At 42.8% G+C, this 18,201-nt stretch overlaps 1 protein-coding gene across 1 annotated transcript in view; it reads left to right on the forward strand.

Moving 5' to 3' along the window:
* Positions 1–7,412: 7,412 nt before the first annotated feature.
* Positions 7,413–18,201, forward strand: part of LOC104541298 (cardiomyopathy-associated protein 5-like) — a gene marked incomplete at both ends in the record, with an annotated part of 15,162 nt that continues 4,373 nt past the window's right edge. The window contains 2 exon segments of the mRNA XM_010185329.1: positions 7,413–9,565; positions 9,614–18,199. Coding sequence (XP_010183631.1) covers positions 7,413–9,565; positions 9,614–18,199 — 10,739 coding nt within the window.

The following is an 18,201-nucleotide window of genomic DNA, read 5'->3' on the forward strand; positions in this document are numbered from 1 at the left end:
GGGGGGGGGTGGGTGGATGACAATATGACAGGATTCAGGCCCCATACTGGTTTTAGTGCCTTTCCCCCTTCCCTTCCCCAATTGCTGCAGATAAAATATGGGGTAGGCCATTAATTTGGGGTGTTTCAGAAGGGTATGGCTGTAATTAAGTTCTGTGCAGTAAGCGCCTGCCCTGAATTCCCTGAAAGCGTTTCTATTTAAAGATCTTCTGCTGTGCTGGCTCAAAAGGTATCTCCCTCTGCTCCTCCCTTTCTGGATGACTCTTTGTCACATATTGATCTTAAATGCTCTGCCAATTTGCTTGTCAGGGAGAAAATGCTCAAAGATTATAAAGACACACTGAAACTTGTTACTCGTTACAGCTCTTTCTTCCTTTCCATTTGTCCCTCCCTCTTCAGTGTTTTCTTCTCCAAAAAAGGAAAAAATCCTGTTGTACATGCTCACTGCCGCTGGTCACGATTTGTATAGCCCATTTTTGGGGTGGCATGAGGAATATTTTACCACTTTGATTTTTTTGTTATTTTATCTTATTTTTTTCCTTCCTAACTCTTGCACAGAAACAGTTTGTGGTCCTAATATCATGCTCATACCGTCAGGAAAATAACAAGTGAGACAGTGGCCCAGTGCCCAGCACATGTCACTGGTCCTGCGCAGGATGTGGAGGTGTCTGCAACCCGATCCACACAGATGGACCCCTCCAGCCATGCCAGCAATGCTGGTTTCAAAGTGAGATCATGAGGCCTGAGAGCCCCCCAGCACGGTTGCAAGATTTCTTCCTTCTCTTGCATAAAGGCTAACAGTTTGGGGTTTATATTGTAGTAAGAACCAAAGACATTTGTTTTTCAGTTTAAGGTATTTCCAGAAACCATTTTTTAAAGAAACTTGGGTCATAGAGTTCCTAAAATCTCAGTGCTGTGGAGCCATCTCGTGTTTACAAACCACTCTGGGTGTATCACAGTGCAAAGCACTTTCGAACATTGCTGATGGTCACTGGAGGAGAAAAAGATGGCAGACAAGAGTTAGAGGAGCTCTGTCCAGGCTAACCCACCTCAAGTGTTGTGGGAATGCAAGTCAAACAGGGGAAATATAGCTCAGGACTGTAGGAAAACCTCCTTGCAGAGGGAATAGAGAGCTAGTTTTCCAAAGAAGTGGGGAGACAACCCCGGTGTACAATGCTGCTTTTCTCCTGAGGGAGATATTGACTCTTCAGACCTGTACTGGCAGAGAGAGAGGTTATGTGCCGATAAACGCTGCTTGCACATGGGTACAACCCCACAAGAAAACCAGCTGAACTCGGTGTTGTGGAGCTGCTCACTGCATACAGCTAAAACACAACTGACTGGGTATTTTTTAATACGATCTACAATGAAATGACTAATAATAAAACTCACATTGTAAAATGTAAGTGGGAATGGCTAACTTTTCCCTTAAAGGAAGAGAAATGCATGTAGCCTCACTGTTATTTATGGCTTGTGCTGGGAAGTTGGCTCCTCCATGGGTGCCTGTTAACAGCTCCCCGCAGCTGCATCTTGCTTCTGGCAGGCAGCCCCCATAACACAAACTCAGGTATTGCATCTCACCACTTAATTAAACTGCAGCAACCAGTCCCTTTAACTCAGTTACACTAAACATTGCCGAGTTTATCTCTGTCTTCAGCCCTGTTACTAATAAGAGAGGCCAGAATCTACCAAAGAGGTTTTTAACAGCTGTGCTCAGTGGTAACTGAGTGTATTTAAATCCATTTGATTAGTTAAATTAGATTAAAGGAAATGTAAGATTTTAGGGCTGGCACAGATATGGTAACTGCACCAAGGGCGCAGCAATAGCTTAGTAAAGTTAAATAAAACTGACTCTTTAACAGCTTACATTTTGTTGTTGCAAATGTCAGTACAGTTGTTGAGCTTAGGGCCTTCTCCTGCACAGAGTGCCTGGGCAGAGCTCCTGGAGGTGCTAGATAAGCAAGAACAGCCAGGCAGAGTGTCTGGGACAGACTTAGGCTGTAAGCTAATTATTTGTTGACAAACAGGTTTTCAAGCCCTTGTTGTGTGTGTATGTCTGTGTGTGTGCAGCTCAGAGCAGGTGTAACCAATATGCGAACTTGGCTGAAGACAGCCTGTCCTGGGCCCTGCCGTCAGTGACTTATTTTTAACAACCTCAAGCTCTCTGCAGCTTTTGTCTTCCTCCTCTGCATGCAGTTGAAGAGCACCTGGTTGTGCAACATTGTGGCCAGCAGGAAATTCCACACTTGCCCTTATTTTCACCTTTCAAGCACGCTGAATACCTATTTTGTAAGGAAGTTATGCAGCAAGGTGGCTGGCCCAAGGTCAGGAAGCGCCTGTGTGGAGGAAGCAGAAGAGCCTGGTGTTCCCCCAGGACACCAGATGAGCCCTGTCTGACGTGCTCCACTGCCACACCAGTCCCTCTGCAGCAGCCATGGGGAGTAAAATCTCAAAAGCTGCAGAAGAGCTTATGACTTGCCCCAAAATTCTGATGCATGCACATTTAAAGCAGAAAACTTCAGGTTTCACATCTGTATTACCATATTTTATGTAGTTTTAGAATAATTTGGTTTCCCAATGTAGGTTTTTATGCAAGTAATGAGACTAACAAGCAGCATCAGAACCTATTATAAAGATGGGATGAAGTATCATGTCCTTGTCAGCATAAATAACCTGCTGATCTTCAAAGGGTTCATGCAGTATTTTCTTGCCTTTGGGCATTTTGCTATCTGAGATAGACAGATGTGGCAGATGTCTTTTGTTTCTAGCTCCATGTAGAATTAATAATTTAAATGGGGAAAATATTTTGAAAGCATGTAATGTGTGTTATAAGGCAAACACGAGTATGACATTAATAGGTTTTAATTTCTGTGTTGGTGACAGTGAGAATTAAGCCTAGCCATAGGAAAACAGTTTACTGATTAACTGGTTTATATACTCACTGGAATATCTGTGTCTCTAACAACTATGTGATGGGTGAGCTTCTCTGACACAGTCATCTCTCAGACCGTTCCCTGCTGATTGCCTTTTGCAATGGGAAGCTCCCTGGATGTGTCTGTGTGCAGGGCTTACGTAAAAATGTCTCTGCAGCCAACTTATACATGTTTCCAAGTAGCTGGTTTTCCTGGAATGCGTATGGGGTTGATTTTATCCAGTCATTTAGTGATAACCTACGACCAGTAAATGTGTAGAAAGTCCTGGATTTCTAGATTCGTTTTTTTTTTTTTAATGAAGCAGTCCTTCTACAAGAAGATTGGAGGTGTGGAAGCTTTATAGCCAAGTCTAGCTTAGAAATAATTGGTTAAAAGGACGAAAGATGTGAGAAGGGGTGTCCTGGGGACTTGTCTTCCCAAGGAAATGTTTGCCATACTCTCCTCAATGCAAAGAAAAACATAGGGACAGGGTGTGTGATTTTAATTTCCTACATGAGGCAGAGCCTGCCTTGGGCTGGGCTGGAGGGGCTGGCAGGGCCATTGTCCCCACATGTGTGGGAGCTGGCAGTGGGTGAAGATGAGAGGGGCAGGAAGCAGGGCCTATCCATTGCCCTGTGTCCACCAGTTTGAGCATGACGGGGCAGAGGCTTGAGCAAAAGAGCACCAGGAGGAGCTGGATGGGGCAAAACATCAAGAAAGGGTCGTTGTGGTGGAGAACAGCACTGGTGACCCCACTACACATCCCATCCTCTGCCAGCAGCCCACTGTAACCAGGAAATACGCTTCACTCTGTGTTTGCTCAATCCAGAATGTAGGGGTGCAGAGGTGCTGCAGTTTCTCAGGCTGTTTTGAGCTGTGACCAGCAGTGCCACTGAGCCATACCACGACCTGAGGTCTGAAGAAGGGACCAGCACTGCAGTGGGTTGCGCCCCTTCCCAGGCATTTGCAAGCATCAGGGATGGAACAAAATGTGTGCGATTGGCCCAGCTCTTGAATCCCAGCTGCTCTTAATAAAAGTCATCTTTGTAACAGAGCAAGCAGCTGTCTTATTGTTTTCAGATAATTATTAATTTTAATTTGAACAGATGTATGAGCCACTGTGTTGCCAGAAACGGCATCATCAACAGTGAAGGCAGTTAGCAGCAGCTTAACAAGTGAAAGGCTGGGTTTAAATTAGTGATGTTCTGTAGCTCCTAATTCTTTTACCCTGTAGGAGGAGAGGATGAGCAAGAGGCAGAGACCTCACTGAGCACACTTATTGCCATGGGCAGACAGGGGCAGCATGGCAAAGGCAGAAAGTACAGGAATGTACAGAACTATAAAGAAGAATAAAGTATTGCCTTCAACTGGGAGGGCAAGCTGGGCAATACCGATTTCTGCATCCCCTGCACCGTGCCTGCAGGGCTCAGGTAGAAGCCTTCAGGGGATGGGAGTCTTGTCAGTCCAGGCCAGTGCACAGCTTCACATCTCAGTTATTTTATCTGGGTTGTTTTCAGCTTGTGAGGAGTTATGCAGCACACAGCAACAAATTTTGATAATACTAGAAGTGACAAGATCTGATGTGAAGAGGATGAAGGGAGGTTCTGGAGGATTTTGGAAAGCCGTTGTGCTATCTGTGCTCCTGTGTGATGGTGCTGGTGTAGCACAGATGGACAGATCTCACTCAGCATGTCTGAACATGACTGCTCCGGCAGCTGGGGAGATGAAAACTCTTCCTGGTGTGAGACATGAAGGAATATGTGTGCAGCCTGCTGGGCTAAGCTACAAACCTGAAATCCGAGCAGACACAGCATGGTATTTGTAGTGAGAAGCAGAAGGAGGTGATATGAAAAATCTGGGTTTGAGCTATTATGACAGGAAGCACAAAACTGGTTGTCAGCGCCTTCAAGAATTATAAAAGGTTTGAGCCAATGTCCTAGCATGGAAATGGCAGACTGACAGCACACGGTGCCATCAGGATTGGGTGTGAAATGTATACATGCGAAAAAAGGCAGCACTGGCTTTTTGTCCCTGGATGTCAGTGCCTTCACATCTGCATTTATGGAGCTGAAACATTGCAAATGTCCTTTTTCAGGACAAATGGCAGACATTTCATCTGACTAGATAGGGGTCTTTCAGCTACTATTGTGTGGCGTGCAAACTGTATACAAATCTGGGGCACCATGTGGAAGTAAGGAGAAAATGCTTGATTTATGTGTCTTCCATTCTGGTCTTAAAAGTATAACGCACCACCTCACTGCACTGTACAGGCACTTGAACTGTGACTGCAACCTTGGAAATGAGACAATTATGTGAATAATTCAAGCTTTTTGCATAGACAAGGCCAGGGCAGCCCATTACTGTTCACTAATATCAGCTGAAGGGGGAGTGCTGCTCTGGTCTGCATGGAGGTTTATTTAATAACACCAGTTAGTGCAGAAAATAGGTTAAAGAATGCATGAGAGTTATTCAGAAATTAAAAAATCTAAAAAAATATTAGGCATCTGTTATTGTGGACTCGAATAACTCCTGAAAGCTTCCTTAGTACTAGTCTATTGATCTATTCTATTTTATTATGCCTAAGTCAACCTAATGTCAAGCCATGAAACTGGCAAAGGAAGAGCTAGCAGCAAAGTTGGTGTAGATTTGTTTGCCTTCCCTCTTCCTCCAACTTGTAAAGCTTACATTTTGGAGCTAGCCTAGCTAGAGAGTACTACACCATGGCAGATAATCAGCTGCACATCATCGGTTTTGTATTTGTTCGAGGCTGGTTTTGAGTTTGTTTGTTTTTTTGACTACGATGGGATTGTTTAGTACTGCACTGTCAGACTCTGAATTGTGGGCTTTAGTCCAAGCTGTCCTGCTGGTCACAGTCTCAAAGCCAACCCAGTCATCACAACTGGCTTTTAAGCCCCGTCACTGGACTCTGATATCATGTTGTCCCACCACTGCCTGGTCAGGCTGTTGTCCCACAGGGTTGCTTCAGTCTTCAGTTAGCACCGAGGATATAGGAGATGAGATGGTCTGTGCATCAGTCTGCACATACCTCAGCATGGGCCAGCCCAGAGCAGCCCTTCTTGTGCTGTGCTCTGGAGACTAAATTCACGGAAAGGTAAGGCCAGCACTGCTGGTATCAGGATGACCTTTTTGTTTCTGATAGATACTAAGCAGTTTTACAGGGTGAGCTTTACAAAGGCCTTATGGGTCAGAGAGTTTGCTTGACGGAGTGTTTATGGCTCTCCTCAGGATTTCCTCTTCCCCTCCTTTAAAGACCTCTGCCTTCTGCCAGGCTCTTGGCACCCTCCGGAGTGATGCCAACTGCTCCTCAGGGGTGACGCCCACCTCTGGTGCTGGGCCACAGCCTGCAGCAGTTGGTCAGATGGGTTCTGCTCCTCCGATCCCATGGTTGGAAGCCAGATTTCTTCACTGTTGCTCAAGAAGTGCTTTATCCTAATCACCTGGAAAGTGACCCTTCCCTCTGCCCAGTGGCAGTAGAATGTTGTTTGGCCGTAGGTTTGCATCCTTCCATGGAAGTGACAGAGACTTCACTGCTTCTTCTGCCCTACTGAAGTTTCTGCCTTTGCCAGCAGATGCTCTGCCTTTCTTTCCATCAGCTACTAACACAATGTCTCTAAATTAATACTGTGTACTCAAGAAATATTTGGGATGTGTTTTCATTACCTTTTCTATGCTTTTTTAAATAACTATTTCAACCCTAAAAATACTTTAAAAAATATTATGTCTTTTAATTGCCTTAGCTCTTCTTTACACTCTTATTTCTAAGACTGTTATTTTTTTCCTAAACCTTCCCAGAAAACATTTCTCCAGCTTTTTTTAACTGAGAGGTATTTGCTTGCAACATATGATATTGTACAGATTACATACTGTAAGTTTTAAAGATAGCTTTATAGAACATTGTTATTTAATTTGGGGAATGCTCAGTATATTTTTATTGTTGAATGTATTCTAAATTGTTAAATATGGAGACTGATTAGAGAAGAAAACATGATAGGACATTAACAAACTAGCGGATGCATTCTCTACTCTTTTGAGCATTGTATAATCATTTACACTTGGGCAAAGCAAGTGGTGGTGTGTGGGTGCTATTAAAACACTGACAGTATCTTATAAGTGTTTAATGCAAGATTTAAATTATACTGTGAGATAACCACACACTGGGAAATAGCCCCAGAATCAGCTCAATCTCACACTGACAAAACAAGGTCAGGTGAAAGACTGTTTTCCTGCATTGTCAAGAGCATTTAAACACCTCCCCTTCATTGAACTAACCTTGGAACATGCAGCTTTAAAAATTTATCTGAAATACATTTGTCAGATGAAATATGACTTTGCTTATGCTTGTGTTCCAAAATTCATGCACACAAAGTATTTTTACAACTTTGAAAAGTAGTTTTGCTTTACTGCAAAAATTTAGACTTTACCACAATTATTTGATTTGTTGTGTGTTTTTACAACTTTCTTTTTCTTTTGTTGTTTTCAGTTTAAAAGATCTTATCCAGAGTGAAGATGTGAAACCCAAGCTGCAGTACATCATGACTAACCCTTCCTTTTCTATGGTAACAGTTCAAAGTGAAGACAGTGGGATAACCTGGGAAACCAGCTCGAGCAGGTGTTCCACTCCCTGGGCCTCAGAAACTAGTACAACCTCTGATCTCTACAGTATTGAAAGTTCACCAGTAGGTTCTCCTCCAGGAAAAGTTATCTTTATTATGGATGAAGGTAAGATTATTCGGAAAAGGAAGCGCAAATCATCAAATAGGGTGCCAGTGGCTGTAAGACTGAAGGGAGGTCAGGGAAATAAAAAACGTGACTCTTCTGGAATGCAGAGGCAAGAACCAAGAACCATTCTAGGAGATGTGCAGGCCTCCATGTTGAACGTCGAACAGCTGGAAGCACAAGACACAGATGAGGAAATGCTGGATGACAAAGAAGATCTAGAGTATATCGCAAAAAAGCCAGTAAAACGTGCTCCGATAAGATCAATATTTAGAGAGAGCAGACTGAGAAAAGTAGGACCGATCCTTGGAGGACCAGTACAAGCTAGAATCCAGCTGTTCAACACAATTTTTGGAGGGGCTGGGCCAGCCCCTGAAACACTGGAGAAAACCAGAATCCAGAGAAGTGGCTCAGTTTCAGGAGATCCTGAACAGTTCCTTGAAACATCAGTAAAAGAAAGATTGCAGAAGTTCAGTGAGCTTTCACAGGCAATGCAGTCAAAAGCCTTCCACAGAACAAGAAGTAGAAAACTTGAAACACCATCAGAGAGAAGAAAGGAGCAAAGAAAACAACCCACATCACATGCAAATCAAAGCTATTCTTCACCAACAACACCTCTTGAAAAACAGCTTTCTGATAAAGGTGATGTTTCATCTGAAAATATTGAACCTGTTAGAAAAAAAGATAAACCAAGCAAATTTTCAACCTTTAGTGCAGAAACAGCTCTTCAACATGAAGAAAGAAAAGACAGACAATCTCTTTTGGAGACTCCAAATCAAGTATCAGGGGAGTCACTGAAGTCCTGCCCTTCTGAAGAAGTCAGGAAGCAGCAAAGCTATTCACCTGCAGTCAAAACATCAATAACAGAGCAAACAACCTCCACTTCATTTAAGTCTGATGAGGAATCAGAGAAACAAATGCTGCCTCCCTCAGCTGAAAATGCAAACAAGAAACCAGACCAATCCCTTCTGACAGCATCAGGTTATCTGGATGAACTTAAGGAGCAGGAAATTCAGTCCAGACCTGCAGCAGAGTCTGTTTCAGCAGATTTTGTTAAGGAATTAGATAGTAAAAGTACCCAGCCTATTTTGCCTACAGCATCCATGTCAGAGCATCCTGAGAGGGAAACACTGAAGTTAGCAGTTCAGTTATACTTACCTAATGCTCCATCACCTAAATCCAAGTATTCCACTCTGTCTGAAACAAGTCAGGAGGATGTTATTCCTCAGTCATCAGAAATGGAACAATCTGAGTCCAAACATGTGCTTTTACCAGATTCTGTATATGAATTAGAGAAGCAAGAAACTGAGTGTCACTTATCAACAACGGTGTTGTCAGAAACAGGTCTTTCAGGTCTACTGTATTCCGCTAAAAAAAGAGAAGGTCAAAAGACACCACCACTGGAAAGTCAAAATGTTCACGTAGAGAAGCAGACAAAGTCCAAACAAGACTTTTCATCCTCCCTTCAGGAAACAGAGGAGCAAGGAATTAAACTAAATCCACCTATTCCTGAAAATATAGATTCTAAATATTTTGGCATTTCGTATCCTATTCACACAAAACCAGAAGAAACTCAGAAAACTTCAGCTATAAATAAAGCAGTAGATTCGAATCATACTGATTTTTCCATTGAAAAATGCAAAGAAGCAGAGAGTGTGCAAATGGAGGTGGAGCATCTGGATTTCTCATATCCCAGCAAAGAAACTGGGGAATTAGAAAGAACACAGATGGAGACAGAGTTTCCAGACTTCTCTTTTTCCAAGGAAGAAATAGAAGAATTGGAGGGTGCACAGATGGAGATGGAGCATCCAGACTTTTCATTTTCCAGGGAAGAAATTGAGAAATCAGAAAGTACACAACTGGAGAGAGAACATCCAGATTTCTCATATGCCAGAGAAGAAATGAAAGAACTGGAGAGTGCACAGCTGGAGATCAAGCATCCAGATTTCTCAGATTCCAAGGAAGAAACGGAGGAATCAGAGAGCACAAAACTGGACACGGAATATCCAGAATTGTTTTTTTCCACAAAGGAAACAGGGGAATCAGAAAATGCACAACTGGAGATTGAACATCCAGATATCTCATATGCCAGGGAAGAAACAGAGGAATCAGAGAGTTTGCAACTGGAGAAAGAGCATCCAGAATTATTTTCCATGGAAGAAACAGAAGAATCAGAGAGTGCACAGCTGAAGACAGAGCACCCAGACTTTTCTTTTTCCAGGGAAGAAGTGGAGGAATTGGAGAGTGAACAGCTGGAGACCAAGCATCCAGATTTCTCAGATTCCAGGGAAGAAATTGAGGAATCAAAGAGCACGAAACTGGACACAGAATATCCAGAATTGCTTTTTTCCACAAAGGAAACAGAGGAGTCTGAGAGTACACAACTGGAAACAGAAAACCCAGATTTCTTATATGCCAGGGAAGAAACAGAGAAATCGGAGAGCACAAAACTTGGCACAAAATATCCAGAATTGCTTTTTTCCATGAAAGAAACAGAGGAATCAGAAAGTGCACAGCTGGAGACAGAGCATCCAGACTTTTCTTTTTCCAGGGAAGAAGTGGAGGAATCGGAAAGTGCACAGCTGGAGACAGAACATCCAGGTTACTTATACTCCAGCAAGGAAACTGGAGAATCAGAAAGCGTACAACTGAAGATGGAGCACCCAGATTTCTCGTATTCCAGAGAAGAACTGCTAGAATCAGAGAGTGCACAGCTGAAGATGGATCATCCAGACTTTTCTTTATCCAGGGAAGAAATGGAGGAATCGGAAAGTGCACAGCTGGAAACGGAGTATCAGGAGTCTTTATTTTCTGGAGAAGAAGCAGAAAAACAAAAACCTGTTCCTTTTGACCTGAAACAGCCAGAGTCTTATTCCCTTGAAGAAGCAGAGCCCGAAGAAGCAGCACAGCTTGCACTGGTACCGTCAGATTTGTCATGTTTGATGGAAGAAGCAGAGAAAGAAAGCACTACAAAACTCCAGTTGGCACATCCAGTTACATCAGATTCCACCAGAAGAGCTGAGACACAGCAAGCTGGGTATCTGGAAACTGCACTTTCATATTTACCACGTCCCACAAATAAAACAAAGCATCAAGAATTAGTAAAAGCAGATTTGGACAATTCTCGCCTCTCAAATTTTGGTGACAAAGGAGAACAGCTGCACGCTGTACAGCAGGGTTCACAGCCTGGAGGAAGGCTGTACTCCTGTGCCATGGGAGTGCAAGGAGAAACTACTCAACTACAGACAGAGCATCCGATTTTGTCATATTCTACTGGAAAAGAACAGAAACATAAAATCTCACAGCTGAGGGCAGAACAGCCATATTCCACTGACAAAACTGAACAACAGGAAATACTGCAACCAAAGTTGGAACAAGCAAATTCACCATATTCCCAGGGAGAAACAGCACAAGAAGTTGTACAAAGAGACTTAGAAGGTCCGGAGCCATCATGTTTCATTAGTGAAGCAAATCAACATGAAAGTGTACAACTGGCTTCAGAAAACTGGAATTTCTCATCCACCACTGGAGAAGTAGTGCAAGAAGGAGTGGAGTCAAGATCTTTGGGCTCTTTGCATTCAATTGACAGAGCAAAGCCCTGGGAAATGGCACAAATGGAGCAGAGGCAGTTGCTTCCCTCCTGTTCCACTGCTGGTAGTCAGCAACAGGAAACACCACCTCTGGATGTGGCCCAGCCAGATGTATCACATTCCTTTGGCAGAATGAAACAAGAAGATATAGTACAAAGACAGCTGGAACAGCAGGAAACAGCCCAACAAAAAGCTATGCAAATAGAAATGGAATATTCAGATTTGCCGGAAACTTGGGGGAAAGAACAGTCACAGGTCGGAAATCAATTTAATCTGGCAGAGCAAGAAACAGCTCAACGAGACTTAGTGCATCCATCTTTGCCATATTCTTTCAGAGAACAAACAAAGCAAGAAGAAATGCAAACACAGTCAGTACACCCAGAACAGGCATTTTATGCAAGTGCAGAAATGCAGAAGGGAATGGCACAGAACAAATCAGAGCAACCATTTCTTTCATGTTTTACCAGCAAAACAGAGCAACAAGAAATAGTACATCCAGAGCTGGAGGAAACAGTTTTGCCATCTTCCAATGGAAGAGAAGCCCCACTGGAAATGGAAGTAAGTTCAGAATATCAAGATTCATCATATTCCTTTCAAGAAGCTGAGCAACAAAAAAAGTTGAAACATCCAACCTTGCCGTTTTGTTTGAAGCAACAAGAAACTGCACCACTGGTGATGAAACATCCAGATTTTTCAGGTGTCAGTGGTGAAGCAAAACCAGGTGACATCATAAAGCCAGAGTCAGGACATCCAGAGCTCTCATACTCCATGGAAGAAACACAACAATTACCTGAACATTTGGATTCACTAGGAACCCTGGGTAAAGCAGCACAAGATGAAAATATGGAAGTGGAATCTAAATACCCAAATTTATCATGTTCTGATGACCAAAGAAACCAGCAAGAAACTTCACAATTGGATTCAAAATATCCAGATTTATCCTTTTCCTTGTACAAAGCCAAGGAACAGGAAAGTCAAGAGTTTGAGTCTAAACATGAAGAAATGCCTAAAGTGGCCAGGAAAAGAACTTCTCCAGCAACTACACAAATAGAGTCAAAACATCCAGATTTGACATATTCCCCTGGCAAAGCAAATGAGACAGAATTTGCACCGTGGGAAATGAAACATCCTGATTTGCCACATTCCACTGATGAGACAAACCGACAAGAAGTAGTACTGTTGGAGCAGAAACTCCGAAAAATTTCTGTTGGCAGAGAAAAACAGCAGCAAACCACAAAACAGCAGTTAGAGCAAGAAAAGTTACGACATTCTCCTGGTAAAACTGAGCAATTAAAACATGCCCAAGAGGATGTGGAACAACCAGATTCATCATTTTCCATTGACAGGCCAGATGATGAAATGGCCCAGTCAGAGGCAGAGCACACTGGTGTGATATATCCTCTGGACAACAAAGAGGTGGAACAAAAAGTACAACATGAAATGGAACAAACTTACCCCTTTGGAAAAGCAGAAGAGAAAACGGTTCAGCCAGAAGTGGAAATTCCACATTTGACCCTTTCTGTGGGTACAGCAGAAGAAGAAATGGCTGAACCAGGGCAGGTTCCTGATTTGCCTTATTCTATTTTCAAAGCAGGAGAACTGGAAACTGCACAGCTGAAACCTGAACAGCCTGGTCTAGCATGTCCCCTCAACAAAGTGCAGGAAAGGACCCAGCTGGGATGGGAACAGCCAGATGTGTTTCATGTTCATGACAAAACAGAGCAATTCCCACCTGCCCAGCAGGAGCTGGGCTGCGCAGATTTGCCACCCCCCACTTGTAAAGTGGGGCAGCAAGGGATGGAGCCCACAGCCTTGAGATGCCCTGTTGAGGAACACTCTGTCAGCAGACCTGAGGATCTGCAAGCTGCAAAAGAGAAACTAGGAGCTTCAGATGCATCATCTCGTAGTGGAAAAGTGGAGCAAAAAGAATTGGCAAAACCAGAGTCAAAGCATCCTGTTTTATCTTATTTCATTGATAAAATAGAAACAGAAGAAACTACACAACTGGTGTTAGGAAAACCAAGCCTATCATCTTTGCCTGGCAAAACAGAGTTAGCAGAAACAGCTCAAGAGGAGCAGTCAGGCTTCTTGCATGCTTTCAAAAAAACTGCACAGGGAGAGAAAGCACAGCCAGAATTGGGACATTCGCAGTTATATTCTTCTCTTAGTGAAGCAGAACAAGAAACCGCACATGCGAAATCAAACTGTGCAGATTTATCTGCTGGCAGATTAGAACACCATGAAATCATACACTCAGAGGCAGAAATAATGGATTTATCATGTTCAATTGGTGAAACACACCAACCTCAAATTGCTGAAGTGGATTTGGAGTATCCAGATTTATTGCATTCCACTGGTACAGTACAGCAACAAGTAAAGATTCAACCAGAGCAGGAACAGCCAGGTGATGTTTCACCATCTCTCAGCAAAGAGCAATGGGAAGGTGCAAAAATACAGGCAGAAAGCTCTGAGTTGCAGTGCTCTATGGGGAAAACAGGACTGCAAAGTTCCCAAGCAAAATCAGAATATGCAGATTTGTCATTCTCTGTTGACACATCAGAAACTTATAAAACAACACAGCCAGAGTTGAAAGAACAAAATTTGTTGCATTCTTTCATCAAAACAAAGCCATCATGGCCTGCTCCCATGGCATCTGAACATCCAGAAGTCTCAGATGCCATGGGCAAAGTACCGCATCTTGATTTATCCTCTTCTGTTAATGAAGAAAAACGAAGTGCACACCTGGAGGTCAAACAGGAGAGGGGAAGCTATGCATTACACCCAGAGGAAACAGTACGACTGAAATTGGAACAGCAGATGTTTTCAAGTTCTCGTGGGACAGCAGAGCAACCAAATAGAGCCCCACTGGAAGGTGAATTCCTGGACTTCTTGTATTCCTATGACAAAGAAGAGCAACCAGAAATGGCAAAACAGGAGTTGGAGCATTCAGATTTATCTTACTCCACTGATAAAACACAGCAACAGGAAACCACACAATTTGAGTTAGAACAACCAGATTTATCATCTTGCCCTAGGAAGGCAGAACAACCACAAGTTCAAGTGGAAGCCGAGCACCGAGACTTGCCGCATTTCCCTGGAAAAACAGAATGGCGAGGAACAGGGCAACCACAGGTTGAGCATCCAGATATGTCATATTCCAGTGACAAAGTAGAGCAGCCACCATCTACACTATGGCAATCAGAGCAGCCTGTGAAAACCCACCCCACTGGAAAAAGAGAGAAACAAGGAATGGCACATCCAGAGCCGGAACCTTCCGGTTCATCATTTTCCATTTGCAAAACACTGTCACAAGAAGCAACACAAATGGAGTTAGGGCAACAAGATTTAACATGTGCCCTTGGTAAAACAGATGAAATGCAAACTGTGCAAGGTGAACTGGAACATACAGGTTCCTTGTATTCTCCTGGCAAAAGAGAACAAGAAATAATGATTTTGCCAGACTTGCGACATCCACAGTTGTCTTATCCTGTTAGAGAAACAGAAGAGGAATCTACACATCAGAAATCAAACTATCCATATTCATCATATTCTACTGGTCGGCAAGAGCAACATGAAATTGAACAACCAGAGGAAGAAGAAATGGATTTATGCTATCTAGCTGGCATAGCAGAGCAGTCACAACCTGCCCAGGAAGTACTGCAACAGCCAGAGCTTTTGGAGTCCTTTGGCAAACTAGAGGAAAAGGGAATGGCCAAGCCTGGCTTTTTGCACTCCCTTGGTGAAGAAAAGCAGAAATCAGCTTCACAATTAGACGTAGCACAACCAGGTTTATCACGTTCACTTGGCAAAACAGAAAAACAGGAAACTGCACAAGCAGGCTTTGTGCCTTCTGATTTTTCATATTCCACAGGAAAAGCAGAGCATTTGCAACCAGCACAACTGAAATCAAAATGTCCAGATGTGTCATATTCTCTTGGCAAAGCAGAGACTCATGGAATGAAACAACCAGATTTATTGTACTCCTATGGCAAGGGAGAGCAACTGCAGGCCACCCAGCTGGAGCATCCAGAGACATCGTATTTCACGGGTGAAATGAAGTGGAGGGATGGGGCCCAACCTGAACTGCAGTGCATTAATTTGCATTCTGTTGTCAAAAGAAAGCAACCAGAAACACCTTCTGTATCACATACCTTGGGCAGGATCGAGGAGCAGAGAACTGTACAGCCAGACTTTGAGCAATCAGTTTTATCATGTCCTACTGACAAAGCAGAAAAACATGAAGTGGTCCCGCTGAGAGCAGGACATTTGGAGAAGACAAACACTGGGACTACTTCATCTCTAACTGCTCAGTTGGAAACTGAACAAGATTTATTCTTTTCCACTGAGGAAGCAGAGCACCAAAAAAATCAACCATATTCATCTCTTACCGAACAAACACCTTTGGGTGTTTCACATTCTGTCTCTGAAACAAAACCACAAGAAAGCCCAGAGTCTTCATCTGTAAGTGGAGGCCTGTCCCCCAAGCACTTAGCTTCATCTTATACCCACAGTAAAACAGAGCAGCCAGAAACTGTCCAGCCTGAATCAGGTTTCTTCTTTGCAAGAAGAGATGCAGAAAATACAAGCAGTCTTCTACATTTGCCTGTGGCTGCACAGTCAGAGGCTGAACATGTAATTTTACCTGAAACAGAGAGAGAACAGACTCCACATTACCTCCACACAGCTATGCAATTAGAATCTGAACAATTAAATCTATCATATTCTACAGATAAAGCAGAAACTCTAGAAAGTCAAGATTATTTAACTGTACCTACAAAACTGGAGTCTAAACCCTCAGTTCCGCTTTATTCAGCTGATGAAACATGTCAGCAAGAAATTCCATCTTATTCAAAACCAATCTCTGAGTATTTGGTCCCTGAATGGTCCCTTGTTGAACAAGAAAAGCAAAGCATGCAGCCAGTTATTCCCCAGTCTGCACAATTAGAGAGTAAACACCTAATTCCACCACATGATGAAAAAGAATTGCAAAAAAATCAGCTCTATTCACCTAAAACAGCAATCCTGAAGACAATGCAGTTGGAGGCTATGTCTGTAGTGCACACACAAGACCAAGATGAGAAAGAATCTCAAGATCGTTTGTTGGACACAAAATATTTGTCATCAGAGCAGGTAAGAAGTTCCCCCAAATACACTACTGAGCAGGATAAGCAAGAAATGCAACCTGATGTGCAGACAGTGCCAAGGTCAGTGACCACAGAGTCAAAAGTGACTGCTGTAGCAGACCAGCAAGCAGTATCATCAGATTCATTTGCACCTTTCTATACATTACCTGAAAAGTCAGTAACAGTAGCTTTCACTGATGATGAAAAGAAACAAAATATTCCACCATCTTTATCTGCCATAGTAGGCATACTTGGAAAGCAATCTAACATAGTTTCAGGCATTTATACTGAAGGAGAGGATAGATGTGAACTGCAACCATGTTTTGGAGACAAAAAGGATGCATCCTTAGAGCATCTGGGAGCTGTTTCATCAGATCTTGTTTCTGAAACTGTGACACAAAATACTCAACATTATTCTGGTGAACAGGGCAGTCTTTCTTCAGCAGAGATGAAGCCTGTTAGCTCTAGTTCTGATGAAAAGCAAAATCCAGATATTCCACCTTTTGGACTAGCTAGCTGGTTGGCAGAAGAGGTGAAGTCTCGCTCACTTAGTCCAATAAGAGCTACAGAAGTAGACAGGCAAGAAATTAAACTTCCTCCAAATGAAGCTTCTGACTTTGGATCAAAACAATTCCCATCTGAAAGTTGCACAGAACTTACAGTTCATGGTACTACACAGAATAAAAAACAAATGTTTAGAGGTTCTGAATCAGTGTCAAGCAAAACTTCCCCCAGAGTGTCCTCAGACACAAGTCACAGAGCACAAAGGTATGATTTACCATCTCTGGGAGGAGATAACCCAGGTCCAGACAAAGTTCCAGAGCATGAAACTAGCATTGGAAACGCTGAAAAAATGGAAGCAATGCAATGTCCAGAGGTAGACAAAGTGTCTGAAGTGCTTGAACATTACCTGAGAGAAGAAGAGGAAGAAATGGAACATGCAAGTGCTCCAGAAGAGAGTCAGCATGTTTCAGAGCCTACTGAACAAAAGGATCTATTTAATATAATTTCAGAAGGTTATGAAATACTCAATATTCATGCTCCTATGCATATTTCATCTGTTGATCAAGAAGAAAGTAAACACATGCCAGATAAACTGGAATACTTGGAAACCAATCCTCTATTTAAAAGAAAATTAGCCGATGATGGCGATAGATGCCTACCTTCTGGAACAACCACAGAAATTTCTGAAAGCTCAGTGTTGGGAAAGCCTGCAAGCCATGAACTGAAAGAATTGGTAAAAAATGATGACATTGAGGAAACTAGAGAAACACAACAAGAAAACCCCATGTTGCCAGAAGACAATAATAATGTAGTGTTGGATCCTAATAATGGTATGGCCAATGTGGATTATTTTGAAAAATATACGTTGATTGATGATAAATCCCCAATTAAGCCACATTTTGAGAGACCGAGTTCATTGTTTCCTGTGGCAGAAGATCCCAGTGAACCTGTGGAAGAGGTCATATCTTTTAAAGAAACCACTGAGGCTGATACTTTGGAAGAGGAGTTTCCCTTACTTGAGGATCTGGATGAAGTCTTTTATGGTGCTGTGAAAGAAGAAAGCAAAATGCAGCCTTATGCAGATGTTCCAAAACCTTTACTTCTGCAGAAATCAATTGATTTTGGCAGCAGAAAGGTTACAAGTGTAGAAGATGAATGGAAATCACCAGGGAACCCACTCTTTGATTCCGAAGAAGGAGTGCTAGAGCGATCTCTGTTGTTCCCTACCACTGTTGCTGCAGTTAATCCAGAGCTCCTAGAGGAGCCACCTGCTCTGTCATTTTTATACAAGGACCTCTATGCGGAAGCAGCAGGAGAAAAGACAAAAGATGAGACT

The sequence above is a fragment of the Mesitornis unicolor genome, unplaced genomic scaffold (genome assembly GCF_000695765.1).
Source record: "Mesitornis unicolor isolate BGI_N332 unplaced genomic scaffold, ASM69576v1 scaffold47875, whole genome shotgun sequence".
NCBI classification, from domain to species: Eukaryota; Metazoa; Chordata; class Aves; order Mesitornithiformes; family Mesitornithidae; genus Mesitornis; species Mesitornis unicolor.